Genomic DNA, 27,937 nt, shown 5'->3' with positions numbered 1-27,937 from the left:
GACGACCTAATCGCATGTCAATCAAAGGTATGGAAGAGTAAAAACGACATATTTTGAAAATATTTATTTACATGTTGAAAATACAATTGACATTTAACGGTTTAAAATGTCATTTAAACTGTATGAAAGATGCTCCCTTCTTTAAAATCTTTGTTTCATATATTTACACACATTTTGTGAATCAATGTAAAAAAATTAAGGCTTTAGAATGATTTATAAACACAAAAAAGTAAAACACTTTACAATAGGGTTCATTAGTACATGTATTAACTAACACATCCAATAATGATGTTACAGTAGGCCTATTTATTCATCTTTGTTAATGTTAGTTAATAAAAATACAGCTGTTCATTGTTTGTTCATGTTAGTTATTAACTAATGTTAACAAATACAACCTTTATTGGTAAAGGTTGAAATTAATATGAACTAAGATTAATGAATGCTGAACAGGTATTGTTTATTCTTAATTCATGTTAACTAAGGTAGTTAACTAATGAACCTTATTGTGAAGTGTTACACACTTGACTGAGAACAATAAAACATAAAAAAGTCCCTTGCAGTTTAAACAAATTGTTAAAAAAATGTAAAAGGCGACTTTTACTTAAGATCAGAATCTGAGGCAAAAATAGAGCAGATCTTTGGAAAACAATCTAAGAAAGGGTTTTATTTGCTGGAAGAAGAAGAAGCGGTCACTGTTAAAGTCAAACTGTACATGTTCAGATTGATCTGGTCAGTATCTGGTACATGAGAAAGTGTGTCAGCTGTCAGTTTCAGTGCAGTTCTACACAAACACACGCGCGGCACTCCAGGGGATTCTTATGGCTGTTGTAAAGTTTTTGATAATGGCCAAAAACGAACAGGGTCCAAAAGTCTGAGACCACTAGATCCTGATGCTCTTTCGAAACTGTGGCTCTTTTTGGGCCGACAGAACTGATGATTCTCCTGAACAGTTTCAACTTCATTACAAGCAAAAAAGTCTCTTTAACCCCATCCTTCCCTCGGGTCATTTTGACCCGGAAATATTTAATTGATTTTCTTTTAAAAATCGAGTGTTCATCAGGGGGGTCCAAGACCCTATGACTTTTTAAAAAATGGATCTGAGGAGTTTTGTGGTTGGAATTTAAAAAAGTAACAAATCCCTCTCGGGTCAATCTGAGCCCCTTAGGGATGAGTGGAATACGAGGAATGCTGCAGTTCACACAGAAAAACCTTTATTTGAATCTTACAGGTTTAGAATAAATCCCTGACTTGCAGTGATCTCAGACTTTTGAACACCACTCTATTCAGAGAAAAAATGAAATATGGAGTGTCACTGTTATGTCCTTGGCTTTGCTGACGCAGATCTTCACAGTGGAACTGCCCTGTTGGGCTGGTCTTGAAAGCCAGAAATGAATGTCTGTGGAATGAGTTCAAGATCAGAACCAGGATCAGGACTAGGATCAGGATCAAGTTCAGGACCAGGATCAAGATCAAGACCAGGATCAGGATCAGGATCAGGACCAGGATCAAGATCAACATCAAGATCAAGATCAAGACCAGGACCAGGATCAAGATCAAGATCAGGACCAGGACCAGGATCAAGATCAAGATAAAGATCAAGTTCAGGACCAGGATCAGGACCAGGACCAGGATCAAGATCAAGATCAAGCTCAAGATCAGGACCAAGATCAAGACCAGGATCAGGACCAGGACCAGGATCAGGATCAAGATCAAGACCAGGATCAAGATCAAGATCAAGATCAAGATCAAGTTCAGGACCAGGACCAGGATCAGGATCAAGATCAAGATCAAGACCAGGATCAGGATCAAGATCAAGATAAAGATCAAGTTCAGGATCAGGATCAAGATCAAGATCAAGATCAGGACCAGGATCAGGATCAAGATCAGGACCAGGATCAAGATCAAGTTCAGGACCAGGATCAGGACCAAGATCAAGCTCAAGATCAGGACCAGGATCAGGACCAGGATCAAGATCAGGACCAAGATCAAGTTCAGGATCAGGACCAGGATCAGGACCAGAATCAGGGTCAGGATCAGGACCAGGATCAGGACCAGAATCAGGGTCAGGATCAAGTTCAAGTTCAGTCTCCGGATCAGGATCAAGATCAGGAATTTGGGATCAGACTCCGTATCAGACTCAGGCTCCAGATCAGGATCAAACTCTGGCTCCGGATCAGGCTTCAGATGCTCCTAGTACAGGTCCCTGATGATCTCCTGCAGGAGCGGGTGAAGGCACCAGTCCACCTCGGTCTCCTTCATGAGTGTGATGAGCTGCACGTGGTTCGTCACCAGCTGACGCAGGTCTGTCATCTTCTGCAGGACTTTGGCGAACAGCTGCAGGGAGTCGGGATGGTTGGTCTTCAGCTGCAGCTCCAGAGAGTGCAGGACCGTCTCCTGAAGGTCCTCGATGGGCTTGACGTTCAGCAGGCCAGGTCGGTCTGGAGGAGGGAAACAGCGCTTCGTTAAACAGAATCACTGGGAATCAGTCCATACAGTCCATTTTTACAAACATGTTAAAAAATTAGGATAATCACACACACCCTCCTCACTAATTATCATTATTGTGATAAAAGCATATCATTAAGCATTAAAAAACGTCAGAATGTTATCATTTTTAAAAAACTACCGCGAATAAAATATACATTTACAAACATTCTTAATAATTTAAAATATTTTCACAATAAATGTATCATTTTAATAAAAATATGAATTCACATTGATTTCATTTTTAGTAATCCAAAAAACTACAAATGTTCTCTGTAATTTAAATAAATTAAAATAATTATAATACAAAATCATTTCAAATACTTATACAAATATTTAAATTAAATTTCAATGAAAATTAAAAATGAATTCTCATCATGACCCAGTGTAATTTAGTCACTGAGATAGATTTGATTAATAATATTTAATATACGTATAGATTTTTTTATTAATATTATATTTTTTATCATAAAAGTTTACATTAATATTTTGAATTTGATTTCAGTAACTGTGTAACTTTTATACCAAAAAAAAAAAAAAAATCCCATGTGTATAGTTTTTATTCATTTGTATTTCAGTTTTAGTTTTTAAACTTAAATTTCATTAAACTGACTTACAAAAGGTTGCTACTACTTAAACTACTTAACATAAGTCGATGAGTCAAAGCAATGTAAAAAAAACACACACACACATGTGTTATAACTTAATGATCACTGCTAAAAACTGCTGGGTTGTTTCAACCGAACTTTGGGTCAAATATGGACAAACCCAGCCCTTGGGTTACATTTTTAAATTGCATTTTTAATCCAACGTTTGGGTTTGTCCATATTTGACTAGAAATTGAGTTAAAACAACCCAGCATTTTGTATTCCAGTGTATGACTCGTCCTTTTGATTAAATGTTAAACTGGATGAAATTTTATGGATTTCAAAAAATATACAGCCATTCTCTGCCATTATAAAGCCAGGACATTTTTGAATATAACTCTGATTGTATTCGTCTGAAAGAAGAATGTCATATACACCTAGGATGACTTCAGGGTGAGTAAATTTGAGGGTGAGTGGGATCATTTTCATTTTTGGGTGAACTATCCCTTTAAGGCTATCTTGGAATGTTGTTTTTGGTGAGATGGTTGATGTGTGTCACCTCCACTCAGGATGATGACGGCGAGGAACAGCGCCATGTCGCTGTCATCCAACTCCAGCATGTTGAACTTGACGGAGAACTCGAACTTGGGCTCCATCATCTCGCAGAAGGGTTTGCGCAAGCTCTTGACGAACTCGCGGGTCATGAAGATCTGTCCGTAGGAGATGAGCGTGCCGTCCTTGTTCATGAGCGGCGCCATCATGATGATGAGCACCTCGATCACGCCGTACTTCAGGAGCGTCACCTGGTCGTTCAGGTCCAGGTTCACGAAGCCCGGGATGCTCTTGGCGAACTCGGTGACTTCGCTGACGGCTTCGGCCGATCTTGACTGGCAGCTGTGGAAGAAACGCAGCTCCACTTCGTGAAAGACTCCCATGTCGGATCTCCGCTGCTCCTGCATCGGCATCTGCCGGGAGTTGATCATGTGCTCGCCCTCCATCAGGGACTTCATGTCGTGGATCACGAAAGGCTGTGAACGAGGAGAACGTCCATGATTAGTTTGAGCTAAGACCAAGACATGATCAGTTTGAGCTATATATGTATAGTGTGTTTGTCTATATGTTTTGTAAGGTTGGGTCTGTAAAGCACTTTGGCCAACTTGTGTTGTTTTTGATTGATTTTGTGTTGATTGATTGATTGATTGATTGATTGATTGAATCTGCTTCCACTAAGAAAGATGCAGCTGGCCACTTCATTTTGGGTTAAAACCCATAGAGTATCTGAACTATGGGGTGGGTGGTATAGCACCTTCCCAATGGTGGGTTATTTTTACCCAACGTACAGGATTATAACTACTAGAAATTACCCTACGATTTAAAAAAATGACCCAACATAGTGACCCAATATGTGTAACCCAACATTGTTTACTGTGTGTAACCAATGCAGTCCAAGAATTTATTTTCTATGAACGAGTTCAAATGCTTCAATATGGTGTTGCACTGGGACTCGAGTACGACCACATGACAAACATTATTACAATATGACCTCTTTAAGAAAGGCTCTACATTATGCTCTTGCTCAAAGTCTTGATGTACTATCAGGCTCTACCAGAACAGGTTTTCCTGCTTGAATGTTGATTATTTTCCTCATATTCTCCATTGTTGCGGCTCCTCTCTTCCCAGTCTGTCAGTAATGCTCTGTTTACTTCCTGTCTCTATGAAGCCCCTCCTTCTGAAAAGCACACTGTGCTCTGATTGGTCGCCTGGAGCAGTATGTTGTGATTGGTCGAGCGCTTCGAGTGTGTGGGAAATGTCCCGCCCCTTTCCACAACCGCCTGTTTAACACACTACTAACTAACTCAACCAGGCCCCGCCCCTTTATTCTGCGTATGAATTATTATAAGGAATATTGTGACGTGTTTGTTCCCGGAAGAAACTCAAGACTACAATGGAGGCGTTTCAGGAGTTCAGAAACACTGACACTGATATAGAGATGAACTTGAGCTTGTTCATGATCAAACAGCAACATCACACACTAAACACAGATGAAGAAAAGCATGAACCACCAGCATGTCTTGTCTTTAGTTGAAAATGAACTTCTCTCATGTGCTTTTTAGGCTCAAAACATGCAAGTAATCTTGAGTAATTGTGTATCAAAAATGTCAGACTCCAATCCATAACACAAGGGGTGCTATAACTCACCCGGGAGAATCCGTCTAAACTAAAGGCTTTCTCTCCCAGCCCAAGGTCACAAATATCTTGTTCAACAAGTTTGTTTTATCTACAGTAGTGCACTGAACAAAAACCTGGTGTAGGATTTCCTTTGAAACAATTTTCACTCAAAAAAAAAAAAAAAACAATTTTTTTTACAGTGAAACTGATGCATAAAACATCCAGTGTAATGAAATGAACATCGGCTGCATCTGAAATCGCATACTTCCCTAATATAGTAGGAGAAAAACAGTAGGTGACTTAAGTATGTGTGAATTTACTGTACTATTATATAGACCTTTCTTGTTAAAGCTTGCAAAGTAAGCATTCAAAGTACCTAATCGAAGATTATGATATTTGGGATGCAGCCATGAAGGAGCCTCTAGCGCCCCCTTGAGGACCGGAGGTAAACAGGCCTGTGAGCTCTAGAACATGTAACATAAAACTCAGTAAAACAGTGAAATATTATTCCAGTGTAAATCAGCAGTTTTCTATGTGAATATATAGTAAAGTGTAATTTATTCCTGTGGTCAAAGCTGAGCTTTCAGCATCATTACTCCAGTCTTCAGTGTCACATGATCCTTCAGAAATCACTCTAATATGATGATTTGATGCTCAAGAAACATTTATGATTATTATCAGTGTTGAAAACCGTTATTTACTTTTTTTTTCAGGATTCTTTGACTAATACAAAGAATTTATCTGAAATAGAAAGCTTTTGTAACATTAGAGTTTGGGGTCAAGTGAACCTTTTATTTAATTTTTTGGAGGAAGAAATAAAATAAATCAATACTTTTATTCATCAAGGCTTAATTCAATTGATCAAAAGTGACAGAAAAGACATTTATAACCTTAAAAAAAGATTCTATTTTAAATAAAAGCTGTTCTTTTAAACTTTATATTCATCAAAAAAAATCTGAAATAAAAATGTAAATAACAGTTTTCAATACTGAAAATAATCATAAATATTTCTTGATCATCATATTAGAGTGATTTCTGAAGGATCATGTGACACTGAAGACTGGAGAAATGATGCATCTTTGATCACAGAAATAAATTACATTTTTAAATATATTAAAAAAGAAAATTGTTATTTTAAGTTGCCGTAATATTTAACAATATTACCTTTTTTGTATTTGTTGTATTTTTAAAGAAATAAATGCAGCCTTGGTGAGCAGAAGAGACTACTTTAACTTGAGAACGGCGGTGTGTATCAATACTTTGATATTTCCTCCCTGCAGTCGTTGCCTTTAGAGATGTGTATAATGTCTCCGCAGAGCAGATGTTCGTATCGTTCACAGCGTTAGACAAAACACATATCCAACAGCCTTGCTCATATCTCGAACTGAACTTACGGGTACGCTGCAACTCAACTTATTTCTGTCAACACAGTTGTAATGTTCAGTGGAGAGGCTATAACCATAATTGCTATTTATATGAATAAAATGGCAACATTTTACAATTAGGCATGAACTGCACTTATACAGCCTTTATTAATCTTTGTTAATGTTAATCTCAACATTTACTAATACTGTATTAAAATCTTTTTAATATTACTCAATACACTGTGAACAAACATAAACAAACAATGAACAGCTGTATTTTTATTAACTAACATTAACAAAGATGAACACTGTAACAAATGTATTGATAAAAATAATAGTTCTTGAAATAATCTAAGAGTGAAACGTGTCTGTTATGATTGGTCATGCACATCAATATTTATGTTTATGATGAAAGTAGTGTGTGAGAATGAGATTATCTGTGTTTTAACCGACGGAAACCTGAATTTCTGCTATAGGCTTCGCTTCAAGTGCACTTCATGCAGCGTCTAGACAGTGGCGGAGCGACGATCATGGTTTTGAATGTCTACATCTGTGAAAGGTCAAGAGCTGAACATTTAAAGAGCACATATTCTGCTTTTCTTCATCTGTGTTTAGTGTGTAATGTTGGTGTTTGATCATGAACAAGCTCCAGTTCTTCTCTATATCAGTGTCAGTGTTTTTGAACTCCTGAAACCCCTCCATTGTAGTCTTGAGTTTCTTGCGGGAACGAACACGTCACAATATTCCTCATTATAATAATTCATATGTAGAATAAAGGGGCGGGGCCTGGTTGAGTTAGTCAGCGCGTATCACTTCTGGATAATAATAATAATCAGTAATTACACGCTCTCATGTTGTTCCAACCCCATTAGACTTTCGTTCATCTTTAGAACACAAATTAAGATATTTTTTAGATCTGTCTCACTCCCCCATAGGCTTCTGTGTAATTGAAACTTGCCGGCCCAGAAAAGTTAATGAAGACATTGTTAAAATAGTCCGAGTGACTACAATGGCTCAACCTTAAGTCTACCAAGTGACCAGAATACTTTTTGTGCGTAACCATGCATGTATGACATGCCATATTCATATTTAAATTTTTGGCGTGCTATCAACACGCATAATCACTTTTCAGCGTGTTTACGAACGCCGTTGACTTAACGTTACATTTCCATACCCTAACCCTGTCCCTAAATCTACCCGTCACTGGGGTTAATACCATTTATGAGTCTTCCCCTACCATCCTAGGAAAAAAAAATATCGCTCCCAGATGTAGATCTACATTTTGCTTCGTTCCGCTCGGACATTTACGCGGCATACACGCAAAAGATGACGGTTCGTTTCGGCGTGGACATACACGCGGATAGCTCAAAATGCGTATAGAGAACACGCCACTTGACTTGAAAGTGGCATGTATGTTTACGCAAATTCATGATGCCATGTTGAAAATGGTTCTGAAGTGTGCACGTCTGACTCAGACAGCCTCTAGTGGCCAGTCGAAGAACTGCAGTTTAAGTCATGGATTCAAGAGAGAGGCTGGAAGGTTGCTGGTTGGCAGGGCATTTCCCAAACACTCGAAGCGCTCAACCAATCACAACACACTTATCCAGCCGATCAATCAGAGCACAACGTGCTTTTCAGAAGGAGGGGCTTGATAGAGACAGGAAATAAACAGAGCGTTACTGACAGATTGGGAAGAGAGGAGTGGAAACAATGGAGAATGTGAGGGAATAATCAACACTCAAGCAGAAAAACCTGTTCTAGTAGAGCCTGAAACTACAAGAATTTGCATACTCAGTCCTCGGTAAATGACGCAACCGAACCGATCTAGTGAAAGTGTCCAGACTCACGGAGTTGTCGCTGGTCTTCCCTGAGAGAATGGCTCTGGCCTTGGCTTTGGTCAGGGGGAAGTACTTGAGATAGGACTCGTACAGGAGTCTGGCCAGCGCCCTGAGATCCGCAGACTCCGGGTGCATGTGGTCCACGTCACTTGAGAACTCAGCCAGCAGCTTCTCCTTCTCCGCCTGAGGCATTCGGCCGAAACGAATGGCTGGGAAAAAAGCAAACAAACAGACAGTTGAAAACCCCCAAATCCCAGATCCATCATGCTGGGAGTCTTTGCTTAACGTCTCGGTCTGTGGGGAGTGTGTGTGGGAGTGTGTTTTCAGTGTTTCTACATGTTAGCGCGGGTCATTATGACCGATTCAAACATTCTTCAGTGCTTTTCTTCTGACACTAATATAGAAATGTTTATACTAAAAACATTTTTTTAACTTATAAATTGCTAGTAAATCTCACATGAAAAGTAAAACATTGAATTAAACGGGAAATCTTCTCCTGTAGTCTTTTTACAGAGTAGTTTCGAAAAGTAGATTTCACGAAAAATATATTTGAATTGACCCAATATTTAGCATGGTGTGAAAATATATGCAGTGTATAAATATAATTTTAGACATTTAGAACAGTTTTATCTCCTTTATAGACAATCACAATATTTAAATTTCGGTTTCACTTTATTTTGATAAACATATTCTGTTGACTGTAAGTAACTTTGCAAATACAGTTTCATGAGAGTATTAGTAGAATATTAGTATTGGTAGAATATTAGTACTGGTAGAGTATTAGTACTAGTAGAGTATTGGTGAAGTACTAGTAGAATATAAGTGGAGTATTAGTAGACTGGTAGGGTCCGGGTTAGTTGAGTATTAGTGAGGTACTAGTAGAGTATTAGTAGAATATTAGTGGAATATTAGTGGAGTATAAGCAGACTGGTAGGGTCTGGGTTAGTTGAGTATTAGTAGAGTATTAGTGAAGTACTAGTGGAGTATTAGTAGACCCTGTAGGTAGGGTTTGGGTTAGTTGAGTATAAGTAGACTTTTAGTGAAGTACTAGTAGAGTATTAGTGGAGTATTAGTAGACCCTGTAGGTAGGGTTTGGGTTAGTTGAGTATTAGTAGAGTATTAGTGAAATACTAGTAGAGTATTAGTAGAGTATTACTGGAGTATTAGTTGACCCTGTAGGTAGGGTTTGGGTTAGTTGAGTATTAGTAGAGTATTGGTGAAGTACTAGTAGAGTATGAGTGGAGTAACAGAAGACTGGTAGGGTTAGGGTTAGTTGAGTATTGGTAGGCTGGTAGGGTTCGGGTTGGTAGAGTATCAGTAGAGAATTAATAGAGTATTAGTAGACTGGTAGGGTTTGGATTAGTAGAGTATTAGTATACTGGTAGGGTTTGGGTTAGTCGAGTATTACTAAAGTTTTAGTAGAGTAGAGTATTAGTAGAGTACTAGTAGACTGGTTGGGTTCGGGTTGGTCGAGTATTAGTAGAGTTTTAGTAGCGTATTAGTGGAGTATTAGTAGAGTATTAGTGGCATATTAGTAGAGTATTAGTAGACTGGTAGGGTTCGGGTTAGTAGAGTATTAGTAGAGTATCAGTAGAGAATTAATAGAGTATTAGTAGACTGGTAGGGTTCGGGTTAGTAGAGTATTAGTAGACTGGTAGGGTTCGGGTTAGTAGAGTATTAGTAGAGTATCAGTAGAGAATTAATAGAGCATTAGTAGACTGGTAGGGTTCGGATTAGTAGAGTATTAGTAGACTGGTAGGGTTTGGGTTAGTAGAGTATTAGTAGAGTATCAGTAGAGAATTAATAGAGCATTAGTAGACTGGTAGGGTTCGGATTAGTAGAGTATTAGTAGACTGGTAGGGTTCGGGTAAGTAGAGTATTAGTAGACTGGTAGGGTTCGGGTAAGTAGAGTATTAGTAGACTGGTAGGGTTCGGGTTAGTCGAGTATTACTAAAGTTTTAGTAGAGTAGAGTATTAGTAGAGTATTAGTAGACTGGTAGGGTTTGGGTAAGTAAAGTATTAGTAGACTGGTTGGGTTCGGGTTGGTCGAGTATTAGTAGAGTTTTAGTAGTGTATTAGTGGAGTATTAGTAGAGTATTAGTGGCATATTAGTAGAGTATTAGTAGACTGGTAGGGTTCGGGTAAGTAGAGTATTAATAGACTGGTAGGGTTTGGGTTGGTAGAGTAATAGTAGAGTTTTAGCAGAGTATTAGTGGAGTATTAGTAGAGTATTAGTAGAGTGGTGGGGTTCAAGTTAGTGGAATAAGTTGACATGTAGTTGCAAAGTTGCTTAAAGCCATTATAATATCTGTTGAGGAGCATCACAATAAAGAGTTAGCAGATATTAAGGGACAATCCACTAATACTCTAATGACGCTTTGGATAAAAGCGTCTGCTAAATTAATAAATATAAATGTAAATGAAAGCTATTTGATTTGTAGTTGCAAAGTTACTTATAGTCAACAGAATGTTTAAAAGGGACCATCAGAATAAAGTATGACCTAAATTTCTGTTCAAGACAGAGCAATAAAACTTAAGTGCATGATGATGTCAGTGCATGGATTATCATGACATTTCCTCTATTAGATACACAGAGACACTCCCTGATTATAGATATAATAATCACCAGAAGAACAGAAGTCTGCACTGAAACAAATCATCATTGGACCAAGTTTACTCCATTAGTTTATTACAATTATTTACAGAATTTAGTTCAAATTGATTATTAAATTTTGAATAAATATTCATTTATTTTCCCAAAGACAAAAACATTTCTAGAACATAAAAAGATTTATTACTTTAATATATTTCTTTGGACATAAGCCAAAATGTTACTTAATGTACTTAATTAATAACTCATGGTAGATAACTCTACATGATTTTCCTCTTTATATATCAATGTATTATTATTATTTTTTTTTAAAGGATAACACATTCACAATTGGCTGACAAAAGTAAGACTAGTAGCCAAACTGTGGAATATTTGTCCTCATTTATTTCAGCACAAACCAAGAAAAACCAAGAGGACTGGGGATGATTATATATTTGCTTTTAAATGTATTAATTCACGCATTATAGGGTTCAGATAAACCTAAAAACATTTTGTTAGACAATGTTAAATTTAGTTAACTATAAAGAAAGGCACCTTTTTGCAATCACTCTTAAAAATAAAAGTTCAAAAGGGTTTCAGAGCAATGCCGTTGAAGAACCATTTCAGTTCCCCGGAGAACCTTTCAGTGATCATCACAAGAACCTCAGTGTGAAGAACATTTTAATAATCTAAAGAAGCCAATTAAGAACATTTATTTTTACGAGTGTATAAAAAATGATTTAAACATATTTTTTTTTGTGTTTACACTCTTAAAAAGACACAGTAACAGTTCTATTCAGAACCATATTGTCCCGAGGAACTGTTACAATGTGTCAAAGACAATTTCAATTTACAATTTTAAAATAGTTGTAAAGCCCCTCATTACTTAAACTCAAGCATCAACACTCACAACAGCTACCGATATCCTTTCAAAATTGATATATACTGTATACACACACACACACACACACACACACACACACACACACACACACACACACACATACGTATCTCACTTTTTCCTACCAATCATGTGTTTTCTTTCTCTTTCAGTGATTGTAAGTGTGAGCTCTTCTCTCTTCTTCTCCACTAAACCAATCATTGGATTTATGAAGAGTTTCGAGTTATTTCTTGGGCTTATGAATAAACATGCCCAGTTCCCAAAACATTAAAACCATCCCATAACTTTGATCTCTTTTAACTTTGGGAAGGCTCACATTCAGTATCTGTCCATTCACAACACGTTTGGCCATCACACACTGAACTGCTTTTACTAAAGCACATGAAACAGACACAACCTCAAAGAGGATTGCGAAGATATTTCACTTTTTCGTTCCTTTTTGTGTTGTATGTGTGTATTTATTCATGTTCACTGTCAGTTATCATTGGGTGATGAACTGAAAAATCTAATTTTCCTATATAGGTTATCATATTATAAGAATATTCTGTAAGTTTTAGAACTGAAAACGTCCTTGTTAGTCCAATAAAAGCTTTTATTGACACCAGCCTCAGAAAACGACTCGTTTTTCAAAGTGGGGGACTATGACATCAAAGAGGATAAAACACCACCCCCGCAGAAGAAGATTAACGCCTACTTCAACACGGCTGGTTTAGTCCCGCCCACGGTTTCGCGCATTACACGCATGTAAGCAATAAGGTACGAGAGGCTGTGCTGTATCGTGAATAAGTAATGGCTGAAGGGCGTTGTAATGCACGACGCGAAGCGGAATGCCTGCAACCCCTTCAGCCGTACTTATTCACGACACAGAACTTGCCTCAAGTAACTTATTGCTTTTATAAAACGGATATTAAAGTAAAAAACAATGTATTAGTGCAACTTCCTTGAAGTAAAATCACTAAAAGCCTTCCTTCCGCTAGGAAAAATAGTCCTTGCGTGTGAACAGCAACGTTCCACAGTGTAAAATGCATGAAAGCTCAAATAAAAACAACATAGAACCGCAGTGTTGCACAGCAATCAATAGAACCATTGGGTGAAGCGGCCATAGCCGTGTTTTATTGTGAATAAAGCACAGCTCTTGACCAATCAGAATCAAGGATTCAAACTAACCGTTTTATAAAGCTAACTAACATAGATTCCTACCTCGTGATGACAAAACGGATCGAGCTACCGAGCAATACAGAATATTGTGCAGTGCTGGTTGTGGAAAACAGTTTCTGCATAAGCTTCCTCTGGATTCCAATAGGACTGCATGGATCAACTTATTTTTAATGACGTTCCAGCTGATGAGAGTAAAACATTGTCCGTCTTTTTGCTTCAATTCACTGAGGATTGTTTTGTAAACAAGACTGGATTTGCAGACCGATTAAGAGTAACGAACGGTGCTGTGCCGTCTATATTGGATCTGACAGGAATTGTGCAACACACGGACTCTGGGTCGAATCATTCCATTCACATTTTACAACATTGGACGTTTTCAATTTCAACAATTCCCCCCAAGTGCATCGACGGGTGAGTTGAAACTCATTATAATATGCAAAACTGTTATCCACGTTGACTTTACGGCGTTTACTTCTGAGTCTTCAGTACGAGACGCCCAAACCGAGCATTTTTCAGGTAGGCTAAAAACTTGGGTAAAAAATAGCCTATTACTTATTCATTTTGATGTTTTTGAATGCAAAAACCAAGCGAACATCATAAGCTGACCTCAGACAACAATATAATAAAATTTTAAAAGCCAGTTCATGACTCCTTTAATGTATTCAGCTAATAACTTGTTAGGCCACTCTCATTTTTCCAACAATTTCTATGTCCCATGTCAATAAATAATAAAATTACCTAATTGACACGACTTGCTGTCGGTTTTTTATGTCGATTTTTTTTTTTTATAAATGCAAAACTCTAATTAACAAGAGGTTTTATTAGAGCAGGTAGTTTGGAAAAGCAATAGTATTTAAACCCCTAATATTTATGAAAATGAACTAATAAAAATAAGGTTCTTTGTAACAACATTATATGTTTTTCTATGGAAGCTTATAAAAAGTTCAGGTTCAACTTTTGAACCCTAATCTTATTTAAAAGTATTTCTCTTAGGAGTGTGTTTTTAGACAAACTGCACTTTAAATAAATGTCACCGTCGTTTCACTTTTACAGTGCATAATCCAACGCCAGCATTCTTCGAAAACTTCTCCTTTTGTGTTCCAGGAAACAATAAAAATAAAAGCATATGGTTTCAGAACAACTCGAGTGAGTAAAGAGTGTTCATTTAAGAGAGCTTTCCTCTCAAGATCTAAACTGTAAAACATCTTACATCAGTTTGTCTTTACATTAGCATGGATCGGCTTTAGGAAGATCACGGCAGACGACAAGTTTAAACAGCTTCTAATCTAACAATACCATCTAATGCCAAATTAATCTGTGCATTGCCATCTGAACTCTGAGAAAGCTGTAGGTATTTCCGCTGAATCTAGGACGGCCCGTGCGATCAAAGCCAACAGAAACAGGGCTGTAAACCCATCTCACCATTGTGCACATTAAGCTGGAAATAATGTCAGGCTAAACGTGAGGCTCTCAAACACTGGAACTGCTGAAATGTAGATTTTTAAGTGTCTTCCGATAAACATTGAGAAAGTTTTCAGACCAGTTAGACAGGAAACGTGAAAAAGTGCCCTCGATTTATTGTCCTAATTGATTTTTTTTTTTTACACACAGAAACATTTGAAGAGCTTTGATCAGGATTGTGTGATTGCAGTATTTGACTAGGGTTGGGACGCCTGACGTCTGAAGGTTCAAACCCACACAGCTCTCGAGCCAGAATGACAGACGTTATCTAATATCCCCACTGGTTTCTTTCATGTATATACTGTATATGTGCCCTGACTTGCTGCAGAACGGTTCTGATTGATATGACATATTCATTACGATCACGCCTTCAGTAAACGAGTGCATGCGAAGGCTCTGTGCGGCTGGCTGGAGGCCAGAGCGAGTGACACAGCATGTTTGTGGCAGAACGTCCACGCTTTCATGAATCATTGATAAAACACACAGGCTGCCAAATCCCACCAACCACTGCAACGTGTGTGAAGAGAGAGAGAGAGAGAGAGAGAGAGAGAGAGAGAGAGAGAGAGAGAGAGAGAGAGAGAGAGAGAGAGAGAAAAACAGAGCAAGCCAATGGGAATGTGGCAAACTGATAACGCTAAACTTGACTGACCTCGATGAGCGCTGGACAACACCTGTCATCAGCCTTAGTGCCCTCACACACACTCTAACACCAGTGCGCTGAACACACACAGACAGACAGACAGACAGACAGACAGATAGACAGATAGATAGATAGATAGATAGATAGATAGATAGATAGATAGATAGATAGATAGATAGATAGATAGATAGATAGATAGATAGATAGATAGATAGATAGATAGATAGATAGATAGATAGATAAATAGCTACATGGATAGATGGATAGATGCGATATAGATAGATAGATAGATAGATAGATAGATAGATAGATAGATAGATAGATAGATAGATAGATAGATAGATAGATAGATAGATAGATAGATAGATAGATAGATAGATAGATAGATAGATAGATAGATAGATAGATAGATAGATAGATAGACAGATAGATATGATAGATAGATAATGTAGATAGATAGATACTGTAGAGAGACAGAGAGACAGACAGACAGATAGATAGATAGATAGATAGATAGATAGATAGATAGATAGATAGATAGATAGATAGATAGATAGATAGATAGATAGATAGATAGATAGATAGATATGATAGATAGATAATGTAGATAGATAGATACTGTAGACAGACAGACAGACAGACAGACAGACAGACAGACAGACAGACAGACAGACAGACAGATAGATAGATAGATAGATAGATAGATAGATAGATAGATAGATAGATAGATAGATAGATAGATAGATAGATAAATAGCTACATGGATAGATGGATAGATGGATAGATGCGATATAGATAGATAGATAGATAGATAGATAGATAGATAGATAGATAGATAGATAGATAGATAGATAGATAGATAGATAGATAGATAGATAGATAGATAGATAGATAGATAGATAGATAGATAGATAGATAGATAGATAGATAGATAGATACTGTAGACAGACACACAGACAGACAGAGAGACAGACAGACAGACAGACAGACAGACAGACAGACAGACAGATAGATAGATAGATAGATAGATAGATAGATAGATAGATAGATAGATAGATAGATAGATAGATAGATAGATAGATAGATAGATAGATAGATAGATAGATAGATAGATAGATAGATAAATAGCTACATGGATAGATGGATAGATGCGATATAGATAGATAGATAGATAGATAGATAGATAGATAGATAGATAGATAGATAGATAGATAGATAGATAGATAGATAGATAGATAGATAGATAGATAGATAGATAGATAGATAGATAGATAGATAATGTAGATAGATAGGTACTGTAGATAAACAGACAGACAGACAGACAGACAGACAGACTGATAGATAGATAGAGAGATAGATAGATACTGTAGATAGATAGATAGATAGATAGATAGATAGATAGATAGATAGATAGATAGATAGATAGATAGATAGATAGATAGATAGATAGATAGATAGATAGATAGATAGATAGATAGATAGATAGATAGATAGATAGATAGATAGACAGACAGACAGATGACAGTATCAGACACTGGTAATGACATGTGGTGTTCCACGCTGAGGTGTTTTAACCAAGACTTGTGCGGTTGCAGAGTTGCAAGTAAAGTGTCATTCTGCCTTTGAGCCCAGAGTCAACGAACACACACACACACACACACACACACACACACACACGCATACACACAAGATTTCTGCACGTTCTGAAAGAAATGCCACATATGTTGCAGAGGAACCACACAAAGGAAACAGCAGCGCAGTGTCTCAGGGCGTAACGTTAGAAGAGTGTGTGTGTGTATGTCTTGAGCGGTTCAAACAGAAAGCACTTCTGTGAAATGCAGGCCTCTCGTGTGAGACTCACCGTTGTGTGACATGCCCACCATCAGGCACTTCTGGAAGCGGCAGTACTGGCACTTGTTGCGGCTCTTCTTGTGGATGCGGCAGTGCAGGTCGCAGTGATCGTACACCAGCTTCAGGCGGATCGTCCTGCGGAAGAAGCCCTGCCAACAGAAGAGGAGAAGGAATGCCGTCAGGAAGGAAGGGGAAAAGGCTTTCCTGATGCCTTGTTAGAATTTTTTAAAAACATATCTGATCTATTCAACTCATTGTCAAGAATCACAATGGCAGTTCCTATAGACCTGAGGTCTGAACACTTAACTGATCCCACAACTCAATATGGGAGTGTGTGTGTGTGTGTGTGTGTGGGAGTGTGTGTGTGGGGGGGTTTAGAGGTAGGGTTAGTGTAAGGGGAGAGAATATACCGTTTTTATAAAAACCATTACATCTATGGAGAGACCCCACAAAGATAGTGAACCAGATTGTGTGTGTGTTTTCTGTGTCTGTGTGTGTGGGTTTAGAGGTAGGGTTAGTGTAAGGGGAGAAAATATACAGTTTTTACAGTATAAAAACCATTACATCTATGGAGAGACCCCATAAAGATAGTGAACCAGATTGTGTGTGTATGAACAGAGGAGAGTCTGCTGGAGAAAAGAGAACGAGACAGAGCTCGTAATAAAACAAGAATCGACATCAGCTTCAGAAGAAGATCTGAGGGATTGTAAATGTTGTATTCTCAAGAATGTATTGTGTCTATTACAGTTTTTGGATTGCTAAACGACAGTGAGAACAACTGGAGCTACATGTGCAAAACTCTAACTAAAGTTCATGTGGACCAAACTCTAGTTTGTTTTTCATTGTTTGAACACAGTTTTCAAAACTCTACACACTTATCACAGTATGTTAGCCACAACCTGCACAACACTGTGGATTTAGAGCACTTTGTTCAAATGCTAACACACTGCTGTAAAAACTGTGAACCACACATTCAAAACAGAATAGACTTAAGCCTTGTGCCTTTCACACACTGCTCATTGGAATTTCAGCTGAAAGGCTCAATTATTTGTTTAAATTACAGTATGTATTTTTAGTTTATACCTTTTTTCTTATTACTGTAATTGTGTAAATTACAGACTATTGAAGCAAACTGCTAATTTTCATTCACCTTAAAGAATTGTTATGTTATAAAATTTTACATATTTTTGTTTTTCTAACCAGTTGTCACATTTTCAAAACTCTAAGCACAACATCAGCCTTTTGTGCCCATACCATTCACACATTTCATGTCGTTTTCACACAATATGCAGTCAGTGAACACATTTCCACAATTCTTACATGTTCTTAACAGAAGCTATACCTCCCAACCAAATTATGGATTGCTTTTGTAGTATTTACAAATGTTAACACACACCATCCCACAATAGCAAAAAGAATATTCCAAACCTTAGATACAATATAAAAACATCTGCTTCTGCAATAATATCAGTTCAAAAACAATATATCTCAACTGACAATAAACAAATAATTGAATAATTGACCCACAGCGTATTTATGTTGGGTAAATTGGGCCAACCACAGCTGTTTTTAGTCTGGCTTAGACTCACTGGCAGGGGTTATTTTTTCTATTACATTGACACTTATACAGTAAAAGGAGGACTTTGAGGAGTAATGTTTTTGGAAACAGAAAAAGACAAACACTGCAATGTGTGGACAAAGAGTAAGAACAATGGGCTCAGGGAGAAGAGCAGGTGCAGTGAGAGATGCAGTGAGAGGTGCAGTGAGAGGTGTAGTAAGAGGTGCAGTGAGAGGTGCAGGTGCAGTGATAGATGCAGTGAGAGGTGCAGGTGCAGTGAGAGATGCAGTGAGAGATGCAGGAGCAGTGAAAGATGCAGTGAGAGGTGCAGTAAGAGTTGCAGTGAGAGATGCAGGAGCAGTGAAAGATGCAGTGAGAGGTGCAGGTACAGTGAGAGATGCAGTGAGAGATGCAGGAACAGTGAAAGATGCAGTGAGAGATGCAGTAAGAGTTGCAGTGAGAGATGCAGGAGCAGTGAAAGATGCAGTGAGAGGTGCAGGAGCAGTGATAGATGCAGTGATAGATGCAGTGAGAGATGCAGTAAGAGATGCAGGAGCAGTGAAAGATGCAGTGAGAGGTGCAGGAGCAGTGAAAGATGCAGTGAGAGATGCAGGAGCAGTGAAAGATGCAGTGAGAGATGCAGTGAGAGATGCAGTAAGAGTTGCAGTGAGAGATGCAGGAGCAGTGAAAGATGCAGTGAGAGGTGCAGGAGCAGTGAAAGATGCAGTGAGAGATGCAGGAACAGTGAAAGATGCAGTGAGAGATGCAGTAAGAGTTGCAGTGAGAGATGCAGGAGCAGTGAAAGATGCAGTGAGAGGTGCAGGTACAGTGAGAGATGCAGTGAGAGATGCAGGAACAGTGAAAGATGCAGTGAGAGATGCAGTAAGAGTTGCAGTGAGAGATGCAGGAGCAGTGAAAGATGCAGTGAGAGGTGCAGGAGCAGTGATAGATGCAGTGAGAGGTGCAGGAGCAGTGAAAGATGCAGTGAGAGATGCAGGAGCAGTGAAAGATGCAGTGAGAGGTGCAGGAGCAGTGATAGATGCAGTGAGAGATGCAGTGAGAGATGCAGTAAGAGTTGCAGTGAGAGATGCAGGTGCAGTGATAGATGCAGTGAGAGGTGCAGGTACAGTGAGAGATGCAGTGAGAGGTGCAGGAGCAGTGAAAGATGCAGTGAGAGATGCAGGGAGAGGTTAAACACTGATTTACTTTTTACTGGAATCTGTTTGAATGTGAACATTACTGTACATGTGGACATACAGTCACCAAACCAAGAATTATAGTGTAAAACGGTGGATTGGATGTTTTGCATGTAAATACGTGTAAAACTGAAACATCAAAGTCAATGCAGTTTTTGTAACGTCAACAATATCCAGTATTTTGAAGCCTGGTGTACTTTGATTGACTGCATGTACCATGTGAAGTGAAAACAAGTGTTATTCTTTGACAGAATTTCCAGTGTTTTGGTCAAGTTAGTGTGTGCAGAGAAAGATGTGTTCTGTTTTGAAATGAAGAGTTAGCATATATTTAACAAAATGTGTTTTTGAGAAGAAAATTATCCATTTGTCCAATTGTTTTGTAGGTTTGAGTCTGTGTTAAGAGTTTAGAAAAAGTATCTAAAGTATGGGTAAGCACATGTTAGCGATTGAAAAAAATGTAAATAAATCATGTGAAAGAATGTCACTCTTTTCTTTGAAGAAAATATTACTACTACAGTCACTGAAATTGTTCAAAGTTTGTATTTAGTGTTTTTACTCTCAGTGTGTTCTGAGCAGTGCCGTCATAGGTGGGGTGCGAGGCCCTGTGCGAACTTGAAATGCGAAGCTTCAAGGCTGAGACACGAATAGATGTTTTAAATGTTTAAAAGGTATAACATTGAAATATGTTGAGTGTAAATTTAGTTTGTGGGTGGATTAAATAATGATAAGCGGATAATCACCCATATGGAGATCATTAACTTTTTTTACTGGTTCAAAACAAATACAGTGCAATACCGTCGATTGGCTGTAGCTCATGACATCACTGAGGTTGTGTCGTTCGACAGATTACTGACAGATTGGCAAACGTTCGTCGCCCGCTAATCCCCCTGCGGTTTGCACGCGATAACACCCTGACCTGTCGGCGAGCTCAATGATTTGCAAATCGGGCTTCAAATCATGTAGTGTAAACTAGGCATTAGCTCACCGTTTTTCCGTGAAATGCCGTGTTTGTAGTCGAGCAGCGATATGCAAACTGTTGCTTGCAAACTTTGCATTCGACTTTTTTTCCGTTTTATTCAATTTTTTAACCTGGCTGGATTGAGGCCCCCTTAGTGGTGAGAGGCCCTGTGCGGTTGCACAGTTCACACAACCCTTGCGAAGGCTCTGGTTCTGAGTGACAGTGTGTGTTATCTCAGTAAGGGTTGTGCGGAGTGAGCATGTTTTGAGTGTGTGTTAAGAGTTGTGTTGCTTGGAATGAGTTTTGCATGTGAAGTGTTTAGCTCAAGTGACTGTTGGTAGTGCAGACTAGAGTTAGAGTTTTGCAAATGTAGCTCCTTTTGTGCTCACTGTCATTTAGCAATCGAGCAGGAGAATCATATTCATCCGCTCAGAGCCGAAGCACATCAACCACAATATTCATCCGCTCAGAGTGTACCATAAAGCTTTAATAAAGCCGAGTACGTGACTTATATTACTATAGTGTTCTAGGATTTGTGTGATTAAATCTCGACATCCAGGATCAAATCTGAGAACGAACCGTCTGTGAGCGAGTCAGTTGATTGAGTTCACACACCATGAAAGATGATCTGTTCAGAATCAGATCCAGTTCAGTGATGAGCAAGAGGAGCAACACAAGCTCAGCGTGACTCTTCTGTATCGGCATCGATGATCCTTAAATGACTCTTTACAGTGGAAAAGGTTCTTCAGATTATTCAAATGATCCTTTGTGGTTTTCTAATAGCTGTTCACTGAAAGCTTCTTTGAGGAACCATACATGATTCTTCAATGGCATCACTGCAAAAAACCCTTTATTTTATGAGGGAACTTTTATGGTGATTCATTACGAAGCTCCAAAGCCTCAGATCCCATTTGTCAGAAGTAAAAGAGCGACAATCATGGGCAAGAAATAACACTTTATTTTACAGTGTCCTTGTTACATATGTTACACGTCCTTACCATAGTAATAACAGTAACTTATGCATAATTACATGCAACCCAATCCTAACCCAATCAGGAGTTCAGAGGGCCCTGGGCACAATGTCTTATAGGCCCCCTCTTAAAGGATTAGTTCACTTTTGAAAAACACTTTTGCTGATAATTTACTCACCCCCATGTCATCCAAAATGTCCATGTCTTTCTTTCCTCAGTCGAAAAGAAATTAAGTTTTTTGATGAAAACATTCCAGGATTTTTCTCCTTATAATGGACTTCCATGGGAACCAGGTCCAACCGAGGTCCAAATGACAGTTATAACAGTTACAGATGCAGCTTCAAATGTCTTTAAACGACACCAAACGATGAATAAGGGTCTTATCATGCGAAACGATCGGTTATTTCAAAGCTTATTCCAAAAATGTGACTTTTCTAAGGACAAATGCTAGCCTTTCTCCATTCTGTGAGGCGCGTTTGCAACGTCACGTAATACGTAATTCCGTTCAAAAGGTCACGGGCGACGTAGCCAGAGGTACAGAGTGTTTACAAGTTGAACGCATAGGTTGAACGTGAAAACTAACTCAAACGGCGTTTACAAAAAAGGAATTAAAAGGTAAAACAACGATGTCGGACGATTTTGATTCTGTACTTCCGGCTACGTCGCCCGTGACCTTTTGAACGTAATTACGTATTACGTGACGTTGCAAACGCGCCTCACAATATATTACAAGGCTAGCATTTGTCCTTAGAAAAGTTACATTTTTGGAATAAGCTTTGAAATAACCGATCGTTTCGCATGATAAGACCCTTATTCATCGTCTGGTGTCGTTTAAAGACATTTGAAGCTGCATCTGAAACTGTTATTAACTGTCGTTTGGACCTCGGTTGGACCTGGTTCCCATTGAAGTCTATTATAAGGAGAAAAATCCTGGAATGTTTTCATCAAAAACCTTAATTTCTTTTCGACTGAGGAAAGAAAGACATGGACATCTTGGATGACATGGGGGTGAGTAAATTATCAGCAAATGTTTTTTCAAAAGTGAACTAATCCTTTAAGCAGGCCAAATGTATATTCTGTCCAAGGACATTTTAATACGACATTTACAGTTTTACTGACTTAACTTTGTTGAACTATGCTGGAGTAAAGTTCATAAATGGTTGTTCTTTCCTATAGGAATTTGTAAAACTATGTTGGGTGGACCCTTAATTTAGCATTTACAGCTCCCCCGCAAGAAATTTTTTTACATTTTAAGGTTAAATGCAACAATCTCGTGCTCGAGATCAAAATTAAGAGCTTCAACCCATGAACTGCTCGTTGAACTAAGAAAACGCATTGATTTGTACCAGGACAATAAACAAGGGCTCAAACATCTTTTTAGTTGAGTCTCAGTCTACATAACATTATCAATGGTGTTTTAGGATCCCAAACAATTATTATAATAATGTAATAATGATTTATATAATTATTCCTATGACGTAAAATCCATGAAGCTTATAAATGTACTATACAAAATGAAATTTAATATTTCAAAAGTAGCCTATATTTTAGTCCACATTACACTAATATAGGAAAATTAAAAAAACTTTTGTACTTATTTCTTCACTTGCAAGAAATAAACCCTTCAGCTTGTATTTAGGAGAAAACACCAGATGACCATCCTGATCGCGTGAGCAAAGTGCACACTTTTCTTTAATTCACCCAGCACTAAAGTCTTGTGCTGTTTTATAAAGGCAAAAATCCATATCATGGTTTCAATTTTAGTTCGTTGGCAAAATATAACGCTAGAGACTTATGTTAGGTTATACATTTTACATCTCATATGTGCAGTGGTGGAATGTAACGAAGTACAAATACTTCGTTACTTTACTTATGTACATTTTTCACGTATCTTTACTTTACTTAAGTACAATAAATAGTGCCTACTTTTTACTTTTACTTCGTTACATTTTGCAGCAATTATTATACTTTCTACTCCACTACATTTCTACAACTTCTGTTACATTTTCGTTACATTTTCTGATCAGTTTTTCCCCTGCCAAAACGTAATCTGACCGTCCGTTCGTTGCACGTTTGTCTCACCAGTGACGTTTGGTTGCCATAGATATAGTATATCAACCCGGTCACACTAAATGCGTCTCACACGCAGTGTGTTTATCGTGCAACTCATACGCGAAAATTTGTTTTTACGTGCATAGGAAACACACCGTGTGTAATATATGTTTGGTTTGGTTAGGATTATGGCAAGCCAAGAGGTTCAGAATTACACCATAAATGAATCGCGTTTACTGCCAAACATATTAACATATAGTAAGGATAAGCATGATATTGCCTAATTGCAAGCTTGTGTCAGAAATGGTGACATTTTTTTCCATCATTATTGAACATCATTATAGGAGTAGGCTATTAGGTTGAATGAGTTAGAATTAAATGTTTTATTAATCATTAGAAAATAGACATTAAGATAATAAATTGTTATGCAAGTACTTTTACTTTTAATACTTAAAGTACATTTAAAATAAAGTACTTTTTACTTTTTACTTAAGTATGGTTGTCATTGTGTTACTTCTACTTTTACTAAAGTAAATATTTATCTGGGTATTTGTACTTTTACTTAAGTACTGAGATTCAGTACTTCCTCCACCACTGCATATGTGTTGGGAAAAGGGAGAAGAGACTTCGCCAAAAGGCGGATTCGATTTCGGGGTCGAGCGCAACAGAACCTGACTCACGCGCTTTGCGCGCTACGACCGACGCCACTGCAGCTGTGACGTGAATGGCGTCTTTTTTTATAAAAGACAGGCACTTAGTGCAAACATACATTCCGTTTTAGCAAACCGTTCCTCGCGGCCTCGAAACACTACCGGTCCACCTGGGAAACTCCCGACTCTCCCGATTGCCACTGGTGTCCAGGGCCCCTTAGATGTCGTGCCCAGTTGCCCTAATGGTTAATCCGGCCCTGAACCCTATAGTAGGAAGTATTTAATATTACTCAGTACTTAAATATATAATTACACTGTAACAACGACACCTTAAAATAAAGTGTAACCGTGAATTATTCTGCTAACTTCTGAAACACACAGTGTTGCTTTAAATCTTGCTGTAATCTCGAGAGCCTTTAGGAGATTTAGATTCCGACATTTTCCTCGAGTCATTACACCCAAAGATAACCTGTGCTCTCACGACTAGCACGCTTTATCTAAATAACAGAGCATTAGAATGGTCGGCTTTGGACTTTGGCCAGAAAACAATTCTTGTTAGTCTTAGTCTTGACACTTCTCATTAATAAGTGGAGAATGCATGGGCAAATATTATGAAAACCCACGTGTAACGTCAAATACGCTTGGAAACCAGCGTCTAAAGGAACAGCAGATTTCCAGTGGAAACAATACAGGGTGCAGAAAGACGTTGACTATCTATTTTTGGTAGACATTTTCATATACATGTGCTGTCTCAGAGCCACTCCATGCAGTATTTATAGTTTGTTTAAAAAAAAAAAAAAAATTCATAGTGAAGTGAGAACTATGCACACAGGAAAGAGCCTTTTAAAAGAGGATGTTTTTCATGCATTTACTCTGCCTCTCGATACCTCCACTTTTAAATTTAGAACCATCGTAGGCCAAAAATATATATAGTAAGGTGTAACAGAATGGCTTTGTATTGTTGAACAATAAATGAGTTAACCTGGTTGGCTGAACTCATCTTTAAGCATTGTTAAGTGACGGGACGGGGAACAATACCAGTTTTTCTTGTGGTCGGACCATATTTAGTAAAGCCGCAGTAGACCTTCCCAAATTAAGTTTGTTCTGAAATGTGTTTTTCACACAAACACACATTAAACAGTTCTGGCCAAGTCCTCTGATTCTTCAGAGAAAGCAGCACATCGAGCGTGGATGTGGTTAGCCACCAGATTTGCATTGTTTTAAAGGATCATCCTGTTGCAAAGTCTTCACTTCAACACAAACGTGTGCGTGATGAGATCTACACTAGAGATTCGACGATCAGAAATACAGTGAAATATTGTATGAATCTATAGTATATGTCAATATATAGTAAAGTGTCATTTATTCCTGTGATCAGCATCATTCCTCCAGTATTCAGTGTCACATGATCCTTCAGAAACATTTATGATCATTATCAGTGTGGAAACCGTGATGTATTTTATTTTTTCAGGATTCTGTGAGGAATAGTACGTTTTAAAGAACAGCGTTTATTTGAAACAGAATCTTCTGACCCATTATAAATGCCTTTACGCCACGCTCGATTAATCTAATGCATTTTTGATGCATAAAAGTATTAATTTGTTCAAAAAGAAAGACAGTGTAGAGTGTGTATGAGGGGCTCTTTTTGTGAGTGTGATGTCTCATCTAAACCACAGATGTCGAGTGTGTGGGAAATGTGAGCACCTGAGATGTCTGGGTCACCCACTCATGATTATTCTTATTGAGACATATCTTTCTGCCCATACATATTTCTGCCACAGTGGAAACTTGCCGGGGGTTTGCGGTCGAAGTGTCAGACGGTTCAGAGCGTTTTCAGACCTGATCTGCATGTCTGAAAATGAATTTGATGTTTGATGTTCTAAATTTGTCAGAATGACTGGAAGAGTGTCATGTGTTCGGGGTATTAATGCATCTTCTCTATCAAACGTGAGTTTGTGTGTGTGTGTGGGTGCTGTGGTGTGATGGTTAAAGATCTGAGCAGGAAAGTGTTAAGCGGTGAGTGTGACCCCTTGAGCTCCTCTTGAGCTGATCCCGTCGGATTGTGTGCGATCACCCCGAATGAAGCCTGACAACACCCACTACCAGCCAAACGTTTGGGATTTTTAAAATGAAATCTCTTCTGCTCACAGTGGCTGTTTAATTTGATTAAAAATACAACAGCAACAAAAACAGTATTGTTAAATATTATGATTTTTTTTATGTGAATATATCAAAGCTGAATTTTCAGCTTCATTACTAGAGAAATCACTCTAATATGATGATCAAGAAACATTTATGATTATTATCAGTGTTGAAAACGGCATTTATTTGAAATAGAATCTTTTGTAACATTATAAAACTCTTTAAGAAGCGTTTGACAGGTAGTGTGTTCAGCTGGACGTTTGATGGCATGTTTCCATATTTCTGGGTGAGTCAGTGAGTAATGAGTGTTGTTGGCATGTGAAGTAGACGTACCTTGCAGCCCTCGCAGGCGTGCACCCCGTAGTGGAAGCCTGAGGCCTTGTCTCCACACACACGACACTCGATGTTCAGCGCCGAGGCCGACGGGTCTTCGTGAGCTTTGGAGAACGACAGGCTGTTCTCTGCAAACTGAGGAGGAGACTCAGGTTCAAGCTTGATCAAGTCTGAAACGGATCAAAGACAGCAGGCTTAGAATAATACACACATTTATTAAACAGAATCTTATTTGTACAGTTATAAAACGGTAAAACTAAAAGTGTTGAATAGATACAGTTTGGGATAGTTACGATTTGTAATGTTTCTGAAAGAGTCTCTTCTGCACACCAAAGCTGCATTCAAAAATACAGTATTTTTTTCAATATTTTTTTATATTATATTATTAGAATGTAAACCAGCCGTTTTCTAAGTGTAATTTGTTTCTTGAGCATCAGATCTTCATATTAGATTGATTTCTGAAGGATCATTTGACACTGAAGACTGGAGTAATGATGCTGAAAATTCAACTTTGATCACAGGAAAAAAAATACACTTAACCATATAAATCACATAGAAAACTGCTGATTTACACTGGAGTAATATTGAACTTTTTTAAATGTTTTTTTACAGAATTTTTTAATCAAATAAACACAGCCTCGGTGTGCAGAAGAAACATAATCTTAATGACCGTTGGTGTAAATGATAAGAGAGTTGTTGTTTTTGAGTGAACTTTCCCTTTAACTTCTCTCAGCATCACACACGATTTTTCTACACAGTAAAAAAACGGTGGCTTATTTTTTTAACCCAACCATTGTCGTGGTCATTCTCAAGTGCCATGTTTCTGTTGTCTCAGTCAGAGCGGCGTAGCACTCAATAATCGGGACAAGAGAGGTCCCGTACTGGACAAATAAATTAGGCCCAATAATCGGGACGTCCCAGCAAATTCGGGACACTTTGTAACCCTAGTGAGTAACAAGTGTGAGTGCAGTACTCTGTACTCTATACCAGCCCATAGTTAAGTTACTCATATTGTGTTATTTTTAACCCAACAT

At 38.1% G+C, this 27,937-nt stretch overlaps 2 protein-coding genes across 2 annotated transcripts in view; both read right to left on the bottom strand.

Moving 5' to 3' along the window:
* Positions 1-49: 49 nt before the first annotated feature.
* On the bottom strand, positions 50-2,113 carry LOC148970069 (uncharacterized; the record flags this gene model as incomplete). The annotated part of the gene is made up of 1 exon (XM_089125349.1): positions 50-2,113. A coding segment is annotated over one exon (768 nt), but the record flags the coding sequence as incomplete, so codon positions are not given.
* The window catches only part of pparg (peroxisome proliferator-activated receptor gamma), a 45,668-nt gene continuing 19,754 nt past the window's right edge, over positions 2,024-27,937 (bottom strand). The window contains exons 3-7 of the mRNA XM_039648555.2: positions 26,904-27,073; positions 17,054-17,192; positions 8,452-8,651; positions 3,631-4,099; positions 2,024-2,438 (exon numbers count right to left, since the gene is read on the bottom strand). Of these exons, the coding sequence (XP_039504489.2) occupies positions 2,191-2,438; positions 3,631-4,099; positions 8,452-8,651; positions 17,054-17,192; positions 26,904-27,073 (1,226 nt within the window). The 3' untranslated portion in view covers positions 2,024-2,190. The remainder of the gene's footprint in view (positions 2,439-3,630; positions 4,100-8,451; positions 8,652-17,053; positions 17,193-26,903; positions 27,074-27,937) is intronic.

This window comes from Pimephales promelas, chromosome 21, assembly GCF_988280905.1.
Source record: "Pimephales promelas chromosome 21, fPimPro1.hap1.1, whole genome shotgun sequence".
Taxonomy (NCBI): domain Eukaryota; kingdom Metazoa; phylum Chordata; class Actinopteri; order Cypriniformes; family Leuciscidae; genus Pimephales; species Pimephales promelas.
This window is presented reverse-complemented; position numbering and strand designations above follow the sequence as displayed.